This window comes from Chiloscyllium plagiosum, unplaced genomic scaffold (assembly GCF_037043375.1).
Source record: "Chiloscyllium plagiosum isolate Xiang-an unplaced genomic scaffold, Cpla_swu_hap1 HiC_scaffold_4, whole genome shotgun sequence".
Taxonomy (NCBI): domain Eukaryota; kingdom Metazoa; phylum Chordata; class Chondrichthyes; order Orectolobiformes; family Hemiscylliidae; genus Chiloscyllium; species Chiloscyllium plagiosum.
Window position 1 is genome coordinate 131,837,341 of NW_028270142.1, and position 16,817 is coordinate 131,854,157.

General features: G+C 38.6%; 1 protein-coding gene across 2 annotated transcripts in view; it reads left to right on the forward strand.

Annotated features, from left to right (window-relative positions):
- The window catches only part of LOC122548868 (vesicle-associated membrane protein-associated protein A), an 82,264-nt gene that overhangs the window by 51,356 nt on the left and 14,091 nt on the right, over nt 1-16,817 (forward strand). For both annotated transcript variants that reach the window (XM_043687757.2, XM_043687756.2), the window contains exons 3-4: nt 6,551-6,654; nt 14,096-14,176. In XM_043687757.2, coding sequence (XP_043543692.1) covers nt 6,551-6,654; nt 14,096-14,176 — 185 coding nt within the window. The remainder of the gene's footprint in view (nt 1-6,550; nt 6,655-14,095; nt 14,177-16,817) is intronic.

Genomic DNA, 16,817 nt, shown 5'->3' on the forward strand with positions numbered 1-16,817 from the left:
TACAGCACGGCATCAGATCCTTCGGTCCAACTCGTCCATGCTGACCAGATAGCCCAACCCAATCTAGTCCCACCTACCAGCATTTGGCCCATATCCCTCCAAACCCTTCCTATTTATATACCCATCCAGATGCCTTTTAAATGTTAAAATAGTACTAGCATTCACCACTTCCTCTGGCAGCTCATTCCGTGCACGTACCACCTTCTGCATGAAAAAAATTGCTCCTTGGGTCTCTTTCATATCTTTCCCCTCTCACCCTAAACCTATGCCCTCTAGTTCCAGACTCCCCCACCCTAGGGAAGAGACTTTGTCTACTTATCCTGTCCATGTCCCTCATGATGTTATAAACCTCTATAAGGTCACCCCTCAACCTGTGAAACTCCAGGGAAAACAGTCCCAGCCTATTCAACCTCTCCCTATAGCTCAAATCCTCCAACCCTGGCAACATCCTTGTAAATCTTTTCTGAACCCTTACAAGTTTCACAACATCTTTCCGATAGGAAGGAGACCAGAATTGCACGCAATATTCCAACAGTGGCCTAACCAATGTCTTCTACTGCTGCAACATAACCTCCCAACTCCTGTACTCCATGCTCTGACCAATAAAGGAAAGCATACCAAACACCGCCTTCACTACCTGCGACTCCACTTTCAAGGAGCTATGAACCTGCACTCCAAGGTCACTTTGTTCAGTGACACTCCCTAGGACTTTACCATTAAGTATATAAGTCCTGCTAAGATTTGCTTTCCCAAAATTAAGCACCTCACATTTATCTAAATTAAATTCCATCTGCCATTCCTCAGCCCATTGCCCCATCTGATCAAGACCCCGTTGTAATCTGAGGTAACCTTTTTGCTGTCCACTACACCTCCAATTTTGGATATCATCTGCAAACTTACTAACTATACCTCTTATGTTCACATCCAAATCATTTATATAAATGACGAAAAGTAGTGGACCCAGCACCGATCATTGTGGCACTCCACTGGTCACAGGCCTCCAGGCTGAAAAACAACCCTTCACCACCACCCTCTGTCTTCTACCTTTGAGCCAGTTCTGTATCCAAATGGCTAGTTCTCCCTGTATTCAGTGAGGTCTAACCTTGCTAACCAGTTTCCCATGGGAACCTTGTCAAACGCCTTACTGAAGTTCATATAGATCATGTCACTGCTCTGCCCTCATCAATCCTCTTTGTTTCTACTTCAAAAAACTCAATCAAGTTTGTGAGACATGATTTCCCACGGACAAAGCCATGTTGACTATCCCTAATCAGTCTTTGCCTTTCCAAATACATGTACATCCTGTCCCTCAGGATTCCCTCCAAAACTTGCCCACCACTGATGTCAGGCTCAATGGTCTATTGTTCCCTGGCTTCTCCTTGAGGATCTAAAACCTGGATTTAGGCTATTGTCAGGAGCAACCATTTAATGCATGCTCTTATTAACCACAAAATGGCTTCTTAGTACAAAGTAACATCACAAAATGGCTTCAGGTTGCATTCCTGAATTGCTGAGCCTGAATTAAAGATAAAGTAGAACAATGGACCCTTCACAGCATGGATTAAATAAGCTAGATAGGACATTACTAACTATTTTAGTTAACCTTGAAATGCAGGTGGGAACAGATAAATGTGTAGTAAACAACTTTTATTTTTCAGAAAATATCATTGGGTTAACTTGCTGTCCATTATATCATTCATTACATTTTATTGGATTTATTCTGTAATTAAGGCTGCTTCTTAAGAAACATATTTAAAAATTGCCTATGTTTTAAGTGAAATCGTGCAGTTTCTCCAAGGAACACAGAAGCTGTTAATGTCTGTTGCTGGACAAATCTGTGCCCGTCGTCGAAATAAACTGTGCACCTTGCTGAAACAGATCGCATTCCTTTTGATTATTTGACAGATCGCGGAACTGAGACACTCCTCCTGGGGATCGAGATCTATACCCTTGCTACCTTTCTTAAATAGTGGCACCACATTAGCCAACCTCCAGTCTTCAGGCACCTCACCTGTGATCATCTATGATACAAATATCTCAGCAAGAGGCCCAACAATCACTTCCCTAGCTTATGATGTCAAATAAAAATTCTTGGATCGTGTGGATGGCTAAAAGAATTGGAAATTGTTGCTGTGTTTAGGGAATCTGAAGGATAGTTTTGGATGTAGTTATCTTGGGAATCTCGACAGCTGCAACACATCTATTTATTAGTACTGTGCTTAGTATCAACTCATAGGGTCATAGGAACTAGAAACAAGAGTGAGCTATTTGGCTGTTTGTTCCTGCTCCATTAGTCAATGTGACCATGGCTGATCCAGCAGTCCTCATGTTCACTTTTCTGTCCTTTCCTCGTAACCCTGGATTCCCCTACTAATCAAGAATATATCTATCTCAGGCTTAAATATGCACAAGGAATCTGCCCCCACAGCTCTCTGTGGCAAGGAGTTCCAAAGACACTTAACACTCTGAGAAGAAATTCATCTTCTCACTCTTAAATTAGCTTCCCTTCATTCTGAGACGATACCCTAGGCTCTCCCTTGAGTGGAAACATCCTTTAAGCAATTAAGCTGTCAAGCTCTTTAAGAATCCTGTATGTTTCAATGAGATTCTCTCTCATTCTTCTAAATTCTAACATGTTTAAGCATTGCTTGTAACCTTTGTTTGACTTTTGCATGTACCAAGGATCAACCTATTGAACCTTCTCTGAATTACGTCCATGAAATGATACCTTTCCTTAAATAAAGGGAGCCAGACTGCTCATAGTACTCCAGACTGATATTTTTATACTTCAACTGCCTTGAAACAAGGGCCAATATTCCAGTAGCATTCCTGATTACCTGCTAGACTTGTGTGCCAGCTTGTCCCTTCTGTTGCAGCTTTCTTCAGTTTTTCTCCATTTAAATAATACTGTTCTTTTGTTCTCCCTTCCAAAATGAACATCTTGACATCTTTCCACATTATGCTCCATTTTTGTCAACTTTTCTACCTAGTTGCTTAATCTATCAGTATCCTTTTGTAAACTATTATTGAGTCGTCTGCAAATTTGGCTACATGTGTTTCCTTTCTCCAAGGCATGAATAAATATTGAAAACCGTTGCAGACCCAGCACTGATCCCTGTGGGACCCAACTGGGCACCGGTCACCAACTCGAAAACAACCCCTAAGCCCCACTTGCTGTTTGCTGCTCGTTAGCCAATTCTTTACCGTGCTGATATACTGCCTCCCACAGCATTGTTTCTTATCTTACAATTTAACTTTTTTGAGTGTCTTTTGCAAGTGCAAATACAGCAAACCTACTGTAGCAGCATTCCTATCAATATCAATAACCCCAATCTCTCTCATTCTTTATTTGGCCTTGAGGCATTTTCTTTTTCCCATGAGAGAGATTGTGATCACACTTAAGATGTATATTTGTATTTTGGGCAGTTCCTTGACTGGAAATGATTAATTTTCTCACCAGTCTCATGTTTGGTTAACCTTCAAAAGACATGAGAGGTGATGAGAGGATGGTGCATTCTGCAAGGCACCAGGGGTTGATCTTTCTGTTAATTTGTGATCATTTAGGAGACATTTAGCATTTTAATGTTAACACATTTGTCTTTGACTCCATTGAACCGAATTGAATCCATGGTTTTGAGGTAGTATATTAGCATGGATGCAGGATTCACTAAGTAATAGAAGACAGAGTGAGTTGGCATAAAAGGTGAACTTAAGATGGCAAACTGTAACTAGTGGAGTGCTGGGGCTACAATTGATTACTATATGTATGAAGAACTTGGATATAGAAAGTGAATATATTTTTGCCAAATTTGCAAGTAACAAAAATAGGTGGGAAGGCAAGTGGTGATGATGATGTCAAGTCTTAAGAGTGATAGAGACAGATTAAGGGAGTGGACAGAAATTTGGCAGATGGAGTATATTGAGGGAAAATGTGAGATTATATACTTAGGCAAAGAACACAGCAGCTGAATGTTGCTCAAATTGAGAACTTGCAGAAATTATTTCACAACTTTTCTTGTATTTTCATATTTCTTTAATTTCCTGGATGCTATCCTAAAACGTACCTTGCCTTTCATTCTTTTGTTGGCTACAAAGCTTTGTTATCTCAATCTATTTTGTAATAGCCCTGATTAAACATTATGTATTGCTCTAAATTAGGAACAGATGTCATCCCCAAACGCCCCTGTTTTTATTGGTCTGTAGAGTGCTTATAATTTTATAAAAACTTCCTTATTTCATAGCTCAATCCATGCAGATTATAGCAGACCACCATCAGTAAAATTGTTTTATTATTATTATGGCCTTTAATTATTTTCATAAGACAGTCTGTTTTCCATAGATATTTTCCCTATGCTCTGTGCCAAAGACCCCTTTTTCCAGTGAATGTTATTGAATCAGTGTGATTTAACATAAACAATGTCTCAATGTCACAATACAAAAAGCACTATTTTCTCACTTGTTAGCTTTCTGAATATGATCCAAGTATTCTTGTGATCCATTCTCACAAACTCTGTTGGTTTACACTTTAAACTATCATTATTATAACAGACATTGGTAGTAGCAATAGACAGTGCCGAAGCTTTTATGATATTTGAAGGCTTTTAGATAGCACTCCTCAAAGCAATGTTTGCAAGACAAGTATAGTTATTTGATGGTTTATGATCATGTGATTTTATAATCTCCTTTAGATCTGTAAAAGAGCACGTGAACTTCCCGAATTCCCCTCTTTCTCCATCCTCTCATTGGTATTAACTCAAGTTGAAATTTTGTCCATCCAATACTTATACTGATCAGCCCTCATATTTTGTGGCCAATCTTTTGGTTTGCTAATTTAAACTCTCACCTCTCCAATACTTGGAATGTTAGTATTAGTTTGCTTTTAATTTTTGTGTAAATATCAAGTATTCCATCTGGCAGAAGCTAAAATTGTTCTTTCTGAATGCAGAATTGTAATTAAACTTTCCTAGCACTAAATGTGTGATTGAGAAAATAGCAGTTACTAGCTTGATGGCAAGGAAGTGGAAATCTTAAGTGAAACTGAAAAATGCTGGAATATATGGCATCAATCACTGCTTTATGGAGAAATGGCAGATTTCTTATTTTCTATTTGCCACTACCAAAAGCACATCTGGATAAATGTGCCTTTTTCAATTAGAGTTGCTAAGAGATTTGATGTCTGTTCAAACATTTTCAGTTACTCACCCAAATAATCAAGTTGCATTTGTGCATATCTGCAAACCTTCACCTGACCTTCTCATCTATATATGTTTTAAGATATTTACCATTTGTTTTGATCGAGAAAACAGTTTCATGTATATTTTAGTCTTAAAGTTGGTTCTTGCCACTGGATGGCACTGTGTAACCAGCCCGAATACTGAATTTCAGTGCCAGTTCCAAATGTTTACTTGATTACAATACACAGTGTCTGCATAAAGATATAGACAATTTAAGCAGATGGACAAATATTTGGCCAATTGATTGTTGGAAATGTTGGAAAATATGAGATTATGCACTTTGGCAGGAAGCAAAGGGTAGAATATTATTTAATTGGAGAAAGCTGCAGCAAAGAGATTTGGGAGTTCTCATTCATGCATGAATAACAAAGTTCAAATTCAGGTAACGGGGAAGACCAATAGAATGTTGATCATTATTTCAGAGGAATGGGGTGTAAACATAAGGAGATTTTGCTACAACCACATAAGGCTGTAGTCAGACCACAGCTGCAACACTGCTAACAATTTTGGGCCCCTTATTAATGGAAAGATGCGTTGGAAGCAGTGCACTGAAGGTTCACAAGGCTGATACCCGATATGGAGGAACTGCTTTATGAGCAGAGCTTGAGTAGGTTGGCCTGATCTCAATGGAATTTAGAAGAGTAAGAGGTGACCTTATTAAAATGTATAAGATTCGTAGGGGACTTGACAAGTTAGATGTGGAGAGATTGTTTCCCATTGGGGGAAGAATCTAGGACCAGAGAGCATTAACTCAGGGGTTGCACATTTAACATTGAGATGAGGAGGAATTTCTTCTCTCAAAGGTTAATGAGAGAAGTGTGTGTTGAAGGCTGAGCCTAGATTTTTAATTGAGCAGGGACTCTAGGGTAGTGGAGATAAAGACAAAGATTTGGAGCTGAGGATTGTCAGATCTGTCATGATCTTGTTGAGTAATGGAACAAACTTGATGGGCTGAATGACTTACATGTTGTGGCCCTATGATCTAATGCAAGTCAAAAAAATGAGAATTTAAGCTATGAGTGGTTATAGTTGCCCACAAAGCTTCAGTTCATGTCGACTGCTTGCTAATTGTGGACTCAGCACGAATGGAGGCTCATTTTTGAATAGACTTAGGAAATCAATACAAGAATCCGGACTGGTGACTTCCTGGCAACAACGGGACCAGCAGCTAGTTTAGTTATCATGAAATTATCCTGAATAATATTTTAAAGTAACTCGGCAGGAGTGCACTCCATGCAGTTATGATTTTTAAATGTTGAATTTAAGAACCAACCCTGCACTTTCTCAAAACTAACACTTCTGTTTTCCCTCCCCAGTAATGTTACAGCCATTTGACTATGATCCCAATGAGAAAAGCAAGCACAAATTCATGGTACAGACAGTCTATGCTCCTCCTGGCATCACAGACATGGAAGCAGTAGTAAGTATTACATTTTATTGAAAAGACTTAAGAGGAACAAATATTGACTGTAATCACTAACAGTCAGTACTTTGTAATTCTGTAATTTATAAAAGTTGTTTTATCTAAAAATAGCTATTTCTGTGTGCTTCATAAAGTTTTAATGACATTTTGATATATTTTAAATTTACAAATTCTTCCCAATTCCTAAATGTAAGTCATAGTCCTCAAAGTTTTTGTTGTCTTCCTACTGGCTCACTTGATAGAGTATTTAAAAAAAATACTCCCAACCTCCCAGATGAAGAGTGTTTCAGCATAATTATTTTATATTTGTATTCTTATTCAAATTTGTCATTCCTAATTTACTTAGCATGTCTAATTTAATTTGTCAATATCACTTTGAATGCTAATAACCTAATAATTGATTACTCCTTGGAACACATTAGAATTAATCTTCCCTCAAGAATAGAGAGAAAGCTGGAGCTGTTTATAGCTACGATAGTTATTTTTCAGAAGATCTTTTATTTGCTTCTATTGATCAGCTACTTTTCAATCCAGCTAATTAATTTATCATCAGGCTTAAGTTCTTTTAAAAGACACCATGGTAAAATCTTTGTAGAAGCTTCTGAAAATCCAATTAACTTGATAATTATCAATTAATTTCAGGTAGCTTGACTAATTCGAACAGATTCATATTCTTACTGAGATCTTCACTTTTTGAAATTTTATTTGATAGCATTCCTAAATATGATAAAGTGCAAATGTTTTCGCAAATTGGATATTTGGACTTATCAATTTGAAATGTGAGGTCATCTCTTTTTAAGGTGAAGGACGGCAAGTACAATATTCCTATCTTTGGATAGGAATATATAATGGCCGCAAAATATAAATCATAACTTTGTTATTTATGTAATAGTTTTCTTCAGTTTTGTTTAGGTGCTCTACAAAGATTTGAATTTTAAGGTTCTTACTTATGTAAAGAGCAACATTTATTTTGTAAATGTCACAAATGCCTGAACCAAAGGAAGACGCTAACAGCTTTAGTAATTTCTTCACATGAAAACTGATTTAAAGAATGTTTTTAAGAGAATTGCTTAGTCTCGAAAAAATGTTACTATGCACATTTGTTTACTATCATCTCCATAGCCAAGATGAGTTTTAGATTTCTATTGATGATACCTACTCTCCAATCTTCTAATTAGTCACTTTTGTATGTTTCCTGGCCTTGTGTGTTTGTCCCCTTGTAATTTTCAATACATTGCCAATGCATCAACATGATTATGACTGAAAGGTTTGTTTTGTCTGTTACACTCAAATCACTTCTTCAGTGGATGGTGTTGAGGGACTGTGAGCATAAAATACTGGACTTTTTTTTTACTTCTGATTAGCTCTGGTCCTTTTCAGGAAACTAATTTATAGCAAAATTACACTGCTGTCATTAAATGACATTGGTGAAATAATTCTAATTTAACCATCTAATAGGTTGTGGATACTTTCAGTAGAATTAATGGCAAATTTCAGTTGTGTATATGACCTCTGTATTCTGAGATAATGTTAATCAAATGTGGGCCAATTTAAAGTGCAGTCAAGAATTCAGCATGAGGGAAAACGGATGATGCACAATTATGGATGTGCTTGGAATGTAACACAGACTATTCTAAACAAAAATAAATATTTAGAAAAGCTCAGTAGATCTGCCAGCATCTGTGGATAGAATCAGATTTAAAGTTTGGGGTTGAGTGACCCTTCCTCAGAACTTGACCCAAAACATTAACTTTGTTTTCTCTCTACAGATGTCAGATCTGCTGAGCTTCTCCAGTAATTTCTGTTTTTGTTTGATTTACAGCATCTGCAGTTCTTTCAGTTTTTGTTAGGGACTATTTTAAGTGGGTTTTGGCACGTTGCAATGATGTCTGTTCTGATTGAAGTTGGTGCAAATGATCTCAAGATTTGTGGAGGGAGTCAGTCAGAGCCAGACGAACAGTTGCTCAGGACTTTGATGAAGCCACGTGGTTATGGAAATTGTTACTAATACTTCCCGATGCTAACAAGTCATATATCACAGAAGCAGACCCTTCAGTCCAACTCATCCATGCTGACCAGGTTTTCCATACTAAATTAGTCTTGCCTGCGTTTGACCCATATCCCTCTAAACCTTTCCTATTCATGTACCAATTCAAATGTCTTGAATGTTGTAACTGCACCTGCATCTACTACTACCTCTGGCAGTTCATTCCATGTATGAACTACCCTCTGTGAAAAGGTTGCCCCTTATTAAAACTTTCTCCTCTCAAATTCCCTTAGTTTTTGGACCCTCCCCCAAATCCGAGGGAAGAGACCATTTGCTTCACACCTTATCTATGCTTCTCATGATTTTACAAAGCTCTATAAGGCCACCCCTCAACCTTCTCTGCTGCTGTGAAAAAAGGCCCAGCCTTACTGTACAAATAAGGTTAAGTAAGGAAATCCTGAAGTTGAATAGTTAACCAGTATTGTCTGTAAATCTTGATTGTTATGCTTCTGTTTTCAATTTGCTATTTCATCCATCTGTTGTGTTAAAGTCTGAGCATGTTTCGGTGAAGTATTTACTCTGTTTCCAAAGTCATAAATGGCCATGTGAGGCTATGAAATAAGTGAAAAATATAATTTTGTTTCATGGATATGCTACATATCACCTTGACGTTGGACAGTTAGAGTTAGGGTTGTAGCAGTTGTCCTGAGAATGATAGAGAATGAATACTCATCTGAGATTTATAAGATGCTGTACCCAGGAACAATTTTGACAAGAGTATTCACTTCTCTGTGTGTATACTGCCTTTATTATGGAAATACAGAAAATAGGAGCAGGAGCAGGAGTCGGTCACTTGACCCATTAAACTGCTGTTTAGATTAGATTACATTACAGTGTGGAAATAGGCCCTTCGGCCCAACAAGTCCACACCGACCCGCCAAAGCGCAACCCACCCATACCCCTACATTTACCACTTACCTAACACTACGGGCAATTTAGCATGGCCAATTCACCTGACCTGCACATCTTTGGACTGTGGGAGGAAACCGGAGCACCCGGAGGAAACCCACGCAGACATGGGGAGAATGTGCAAACTCCACACAGACAGTAGTCCGAGGCGGGAACTATTATTCAACATGATCATGGTTGATCATCTATCCCAACTCCATACTCCAACTGTCTCCCCTTATGAATAGCCTTGAGAAATTTCTTTTAACATGTTCAGTGATTTGACTTCCTCAGCCTTTTGTGCTAGTGAATTTCATAGGTTCATTACCCTTGAGTGAAGAAATTTCTGCTCGTCTTGTTCTAAATGGCCTACTCAATATCCTGAAACTGTAACTTGTACCGGGCACCCTAACCAGAGGAAACATCACCCCTGCATCCAGTCTGCCCAGCTGTGTCAGACTTTTAAATGTTTCAATGAGGTCTCCTCTCATTCTTCTAAACAATAGTTTAGAAGGATGGAAGGGAGGCAAGAGAGGAGGGAGTGTGGTTTTTGATAAGGGATAGCATTACAGCTATACTGAGGGAGGATATATCTGGAAATACATCCAGGGAAGTTATTTGAGTGGGACTGAGAAATAAGAAAGGAATGATCACTTTTTTGGGATTGTAAAATAGGCCCTCGAATAGCCAGAGGGAAATTGAGAGACAAATTTGTTAGGAGATCTCAGCTATCTGTAAGAATAATAGGGGGTTATGGTAGGGGATTTTAACTTTTCAAACATAGACTGGGACAGACCTAGTGTGAAGGGTTTAGATGGAGAGGAATTTGTTAAGTGTATACAAGAAAACTTGACCTACTCTTGGGAAATAAGGCAGGGCAGGTGACTGAGGTGTCAGTGGTGGAGCACTTTGGTGCCAGCGACCATAATTCTATTAGATTTAAAATAATGATGGAAAAGGATAGACCAGATCTAAAAGTTGAAGTTCTAAATTGGAGAAAGGCCAATTTTGACGGTATTAGGCAAGAACTTTCAAAAGCTGACTGGGGGCAGATGTTCGGAGGTAAAGGGACGGCTGGAAAATGGGAAGCCTTCAGAAGTGAGATAACGAGGATCCAGAGAAAGTATATTCCTGTTAGTGTGAAAGGAAAGGCTGGTAGGTATGGGCAATGCTGGATGACTAAAGAAATTGAGGGTTGGTTAAGAAAAAGAAGGAAGCATATGTCAGGTAAAGACTGGATAGATCGAGTGAATCCTGAGAAGAGAAGAAAAGCAGTAGGAGTATACTTAAGAGGGAAATCAGGAGGGCAAAAAGGGGACATTAGGTAGCTTTGGCGGATACAATTAAGGAGAATCCAAAGGGTTTTTACAAATATATTGAGGACAAAAGGGTAACCAGGGAAAGAATCGGGCCCCTCAAAGATTAGCAAGGCGGCCTTTGTATGGAACCGCAGGAAATGGGAGAGATACTAAACGAGTATTTTGCTCAGTATTTACTGTGGAAAAGTATATGGAAGATATAGAATGTAAGGAAATAGATGGTGACACCTTGAAAAATGTCCATATTACAGAGGAGGAAGTGCTGGATGTCTCAAACGGATAATGGTGGATAAATCCCCAGGACCTGATCAAGTGTACCCTCGAACTCTGTGGGAAGCTAGGGAAGTGATTGCTGGGTCTCTTGCTGAGATATTTGTATCATCTATAGTCACAGATGAGGTGTTAGAAGACTGCAGGTTGGCTAACATGGTGCCACTGTTTAAGAAGGGTGGCAAGGACAAGCCAGGGAACTATAGACCAGTGAGCCTGATGTCAGTGGTGGGCAAGTTGTTGGAGGGAATCCTGAGGGATAGGATGTACATGTATTTGGAAAGGCAAGGACTGATTCGGGATAGTCAACCTGGCTTTGTGTGTGGGAAATTATGTCTCTCAAACTTGATTGAATTTTTTGAAGAAGTAACAAAGAGGGCAGAGCGGTAGATGTGACATATATGGACTTCAGTAAGGCATTTGACAAGGTTCCCCATGGGAGACTGGTTAGTAAGGTTAGATCTCATGGAATACAGGGAGAACTAGCCATTTGGGTACAGAACTGGCTCAAAGGTAGAAGACAGAGGGTGGTGGTGGAGGGTTGTTTTTCAGACTGGAGGCCTGTGACCAGTAGAATGCCACAAGGATCGGTGCTGGGTCCTCTACTTTTCATCATTTTATATAAATGATTTGGAGGTGAGCATAAGAGGTAGCGTTAGTAAGTTTGCAGATGATACCAAAATTGGAGGTGTAGTGGACAGCGAAGAGGGTTACCTCAGATTACAACAGGATCTTTATCAGATGGGCCAATGGGCTGAGAAGTGGCAGGTGGAGTTTAATTCAGATAAATGTGAGGTGCTTAATTTTGGGAAAGCAAATCTTAGCAGTGCACTTAATGTTAAGGTCCTAGGAAGTGTTGCTGAACAAAGAGACCTTGGAGAGCAGGTTCATAGCTCCTTGAAAGTAGAGTCGCAGGTAGATAGGATAGTGAAGAAGGTGTTTGGTATGCTTTCCTTTATTGGTCAGAGTATTGAGTACAGGAGTTGGGAGGTCATGTTGTGGCTGTACAAGACATTGGTTAGGCCACTGTTGGAATATTGCATGCAGTTCTGGTCGTCTTCCTATCGGAAAGATGTTGTGAAACTTGAAAGGGTTCAGAAAAGATTTACAAGTATGTTGCCAGGGTTGGAGGATTTGAGCTGTAAGGAGAAGCTGAACAGGCTGGGACTGTTTTCCCTGCAGCGTCGGAGGCTGAGGGGTGACGTTATAGAGGTTTACAAAATTATGAGTGGCATGAATAGAATAAATAGACAAAGTCTTTTCCCTGGTTTGGGGGGAGTCCAGAACTAGAGGGCATAGATTTAGGGTGAGAGTGGAAAGATATAAAAGAGACCTACGGGACAACGTTTTCACACAGAGGGTGGTATGTGTACGGAATGAGCTGCCAGAGGAAGTGGTGGAGGCTGGTACAATTACAACATTTAAAAGGCGTTTGGATGGGTATGTGAATAGGAAGGGTTTGGAGAGATATGGGCTAAGTGCTGGCAGGTGGGATCAGATTGGGTTGGGATAACTGGTCGGCATGAACGGGTTGGACCGAAGGATCTGTTTTCGTGCTGTATGTCTCTATGACTCTATAATGGTGAATAAAAACACAGCAGGCCTTAGTTGACTCATTTTTGAGATGTGAGCGCGGCCTGTACCATCATTTATTGTTCATTCCTTAATTGCCCTTGAGAAGGTGTTGGTGAGTCACCTTGACCTGCTGTAATCTTTGCAGTTTAGGCTCATCAACTGTACTGTTAGATAAGGAGGGTTATTGTCCAACAGGTTTCTTTAAAATCATGAGATTTTGAATTCTTCACTTGACAAAGAGGCGGAACTCTGAGAGCTTGTGATTTCAAATAAAACTGTTGGATTATAACCTGGTGTCCAAAATCAACTCCACAACATAAGGTGGTTAAGGATTTTCATGAGCAACAGTGAAGGACTGATACATTTCCAGAACAGGATGATCAAAGTTTGAGAGTTACTTGGAAGTGGTGGTGCTTTCAGTGCCAACTGCCCTTGTTTTTCCAGATAGTAGAGGTCACTGATTTGGAAACTGCTATCAAAGCAGCCTTTACACATCACTGCAGTGCATTTTGTTGATACTATTATAGTGGATGGAAGGAATGAATATTTTAAGATGGTGAATGGGGTGCTTTTACTCCTGGATGATATTGAGCTGTTTGTGTTATTGGAGCTGCACTCATCCTGACAAGTACTCTGTCATGCTCTTGACTTGTACTATGTTGATGATTGTCAGACTTTGATGAGTCTGGTAATGAGTTACTTCCTGCTGTATTCTCAGCCTCTGACTTTCCCCTGTGGCTGTATTTGTTTCTGGTTAGTGGTAAACCCCAGGGTGTTGTTGGTGGGGCATTTTATTGTGGTTTTACTGTTAGAACATTCCCCTTGTTGGGGATGGTCACTTCCTCGTGCTTGTCTGAGGTGCATGTTACTTACCATCAGTCTATCCTGAATGTTCAAGCTTTGCTGCATTTGGAAATGGACTGCTTCATTAGGAAAGGAGTCATGAATGGTACTGAATATTGGGCAGTCATCAGCAAAACGCCCTACTTCTGAAGTTGAAATGGAAAGAATGAGGCATCTTTTATTTTTTAATTAAAAACTTAAAATTTTTAATTCACCTGTAAGTCTGCCATTTTACATTCAATGTAGTAATTTTGGGGTGAGATTCTTCAGATCTTTGGCAAATTTCCACTTTAGAGTTGCCCTTTTTTTAATTAAAAGCTCATGAAATACACTATTGAAACACCATTAGGATATACGCCAAGTGGTCTTGGGAGTGCACTGTTAAATAGTTTGGTCAGAGACCCTCCCTTTCAGTTATACAATCTGTGGTAATACATTTCACATGATGATGCCTGTGCCCAAGTATTATTTACATAGACTTATTTGTTTTCTTTAGTGGAAAGATGCAAAACCTGAAGATCTTATGGATTCTAAACTCAGATGTGTCTTTGAGTTGCCTGCAGAGAATGAGAAATCGGTAAGAAGAAATTTGAGAGTCAAAATCTATTTTCACTTGATTTTGCAAGATTACTTTTCATTTATTTTCCATGTTGAATTGATGTAAATTTTTATCCTTGTACATTTATTGCTATCTGATTGCACAGCACAAAACATGTGACTGTCGAGTTCTAGTTGCTTTACAAAGAACATCAAACAGTATTGCACAGGAGCTAGTTCCATTAGCCCACCGTGGTCTATACTATTCTGAACTAAATCCTTGTGTTCACACATGGTCCATATCCCTCCATTCCCTGCCTGTTCATGTTTCTATCTAACAGTCTCTTAGACATTGTATTTGTTTCTACCACCTCCCCTGGCAACCTATTCCAGGCACCTGACAATATCTGTGTAAAACAACGTTGCCTTGCACATTTCCTTTAAACTTTCCCCCTTTCAATTTAAACCTATGCCCTCTAGTATTTTGTTTAACACAAATGTAAATAACTCCAGATCATGTTTTGCTTTTGCTCCCTGAATAATCTGAAAATGTTGCTTTTGAGAAATTGTTTAATTATTGAATGTGCATATTTCTTTGCATGTTGCATGTGCATAGTGTATTTTAAAATCTAGTTAATTTTTCAACTGTTGCATTTCCTGTTCTTGTTTTTTTTTGTATTAAAGTAGCATTGGTTCCAAAATGTCTGGTTGGGAATATCCTGCACATTTCTATTGCCTGGTTTGAAGCTGAAGTGACTATTCAAAGTTAGGACTTAACTTCTTTATTCCTTTGAATTGATAAAACATGCAAATGTGATCGAAATCCTTCTTGAGTTATTTTCTACTGTTCTACCAGTTATTAATGTGTCCAGTCAACTACTTTAAAGAAATATTCAATTTTTCAAAGTGTTCACTTTTTGATGTGTATTGCTTTGAATTACTGTTGTTATTGTATACCCTTAAAATATTTGATTCGGAAATAATTAGTAATACAAATTTTGCAGACTTTAACATTTTTGTACCAGACTTTTGTTGATAAAGAATAGATCTCAAACAGCGAAGGGCCACATTTTCTAATCATTATTAATTCCATTATTTCCTGTGCTATCATAAATTAGCTGATATACTCATGTCTTATGTACTAGTACTAGTTTTTTCAGATTACTTTGAGGTAAAGCAGGTGTTTCCTATGATTTATTTAACAGAATTGCTGCTAGCGCATGCAAGCATACTAAATTGAAGATTGAGTCTATTACCTCATATACTAGATATTAATCCAGTATTGTTTCTCGGTTTATCTTAGTGCAAGTTGGAATCCCAAATGTGGGAGAGCGAAAAGATAATCGTGGTACCTTTTGATTTTATACCACTTTAAATGGGCACTACATTAAACTTTCATTTGATCACCATTGTGCTTTATTTGAAATCCTGATGACATTACTAAAACAAAAACTTTTATATAATTGATTCAACGAGTGCAGATATGAAGCTTTCAAGATTAATGAATAACTTGGCTTATAAGAAGGGCATGCATTTTATTATATTGGGCAAATGTGATTGTTTATATTTGTTTAAAATATTTTCCCTCCCCTTCTGTAAATATGCCATTGGTAACAGTGGACAAAACTTATGTCAACTTATTGGATTATTTGAATCAAGACCAGCAGAGGAGTGTGCAATTCATCTGATATACTAAAAGGCCTCGCAAAGAAAGAAATGCAAGCTCTGCTTATAAGAGTCGTAAGAGAAGCTAGTTATTATTGCATGTATCTACCTGAAGTTTTTGTTTTCTATATAGCAGAACGAGATTGTAGAATGCGACCCATTAGACAGTGGTTTAGACACCCCGTTAGGTACAGCAAAGATGGATCTGCATAGCTTTGTGCACTATTATGACAGTGGCCGACTGCCTCCACGTGCTGTACCCACATCAGGAAATGGTCTCAGGTTTCACACTCCAATCCGTGGTGGCATTCGTCAGACTCCAATCAGTGGTAGTCATAGAAGTGACCTGCAGGGATTTGTATCTGCCCCAGCCAGTGACACCAGAGTACAAAAGGTCCAGGTCTGTTCTAGTTAGCAACTAGTTCAGTTTAGGATTAATGCAAGTATTGCAGCAAGAATCGTACAGTGGATTCCTGTTGTCACGTTTGCGACTAATGAGGGTAAAATGATGCTCGCTCTGTATGTAGTTTCTTTGGAGGAAACAATTCGAGTTTAATCATTCTGCAATCTAATTAAAATGAGACGGCCTTTTCTCAGATGGCTGCTGCTGCAGTATAAAAGGCATATTATTTTCTTCTCCCATTTTAAGGGAGCAGTGAGCACTCATCTGACTGGTGTGACAAACATTGAATTGACAGTTTTAAAAATTGGCAAAGACAATAAGAGGAGTCCACTGTTCTTCTGGTTGCATATATTTTTGACATTTTTGCAGAAGGTGATAGGGTTTTACAAATTCTGAATCATAGGCCTGTAGGTATGTATAAATAATGGGTTAAATAAAATTAAATAATATATATTCAATGTGAAATTTCTATTTTATTATTTGAACCTGCACATTTACAGTTGAACAATGTTCAGCAGAAAATGTTAAACAGCATTTAGAGGTGCAATGTCTTGTTTGACAATTCTACTCTTACGGTTTTAAGTAATAACTAGGGAATATTTATAATCCAAAT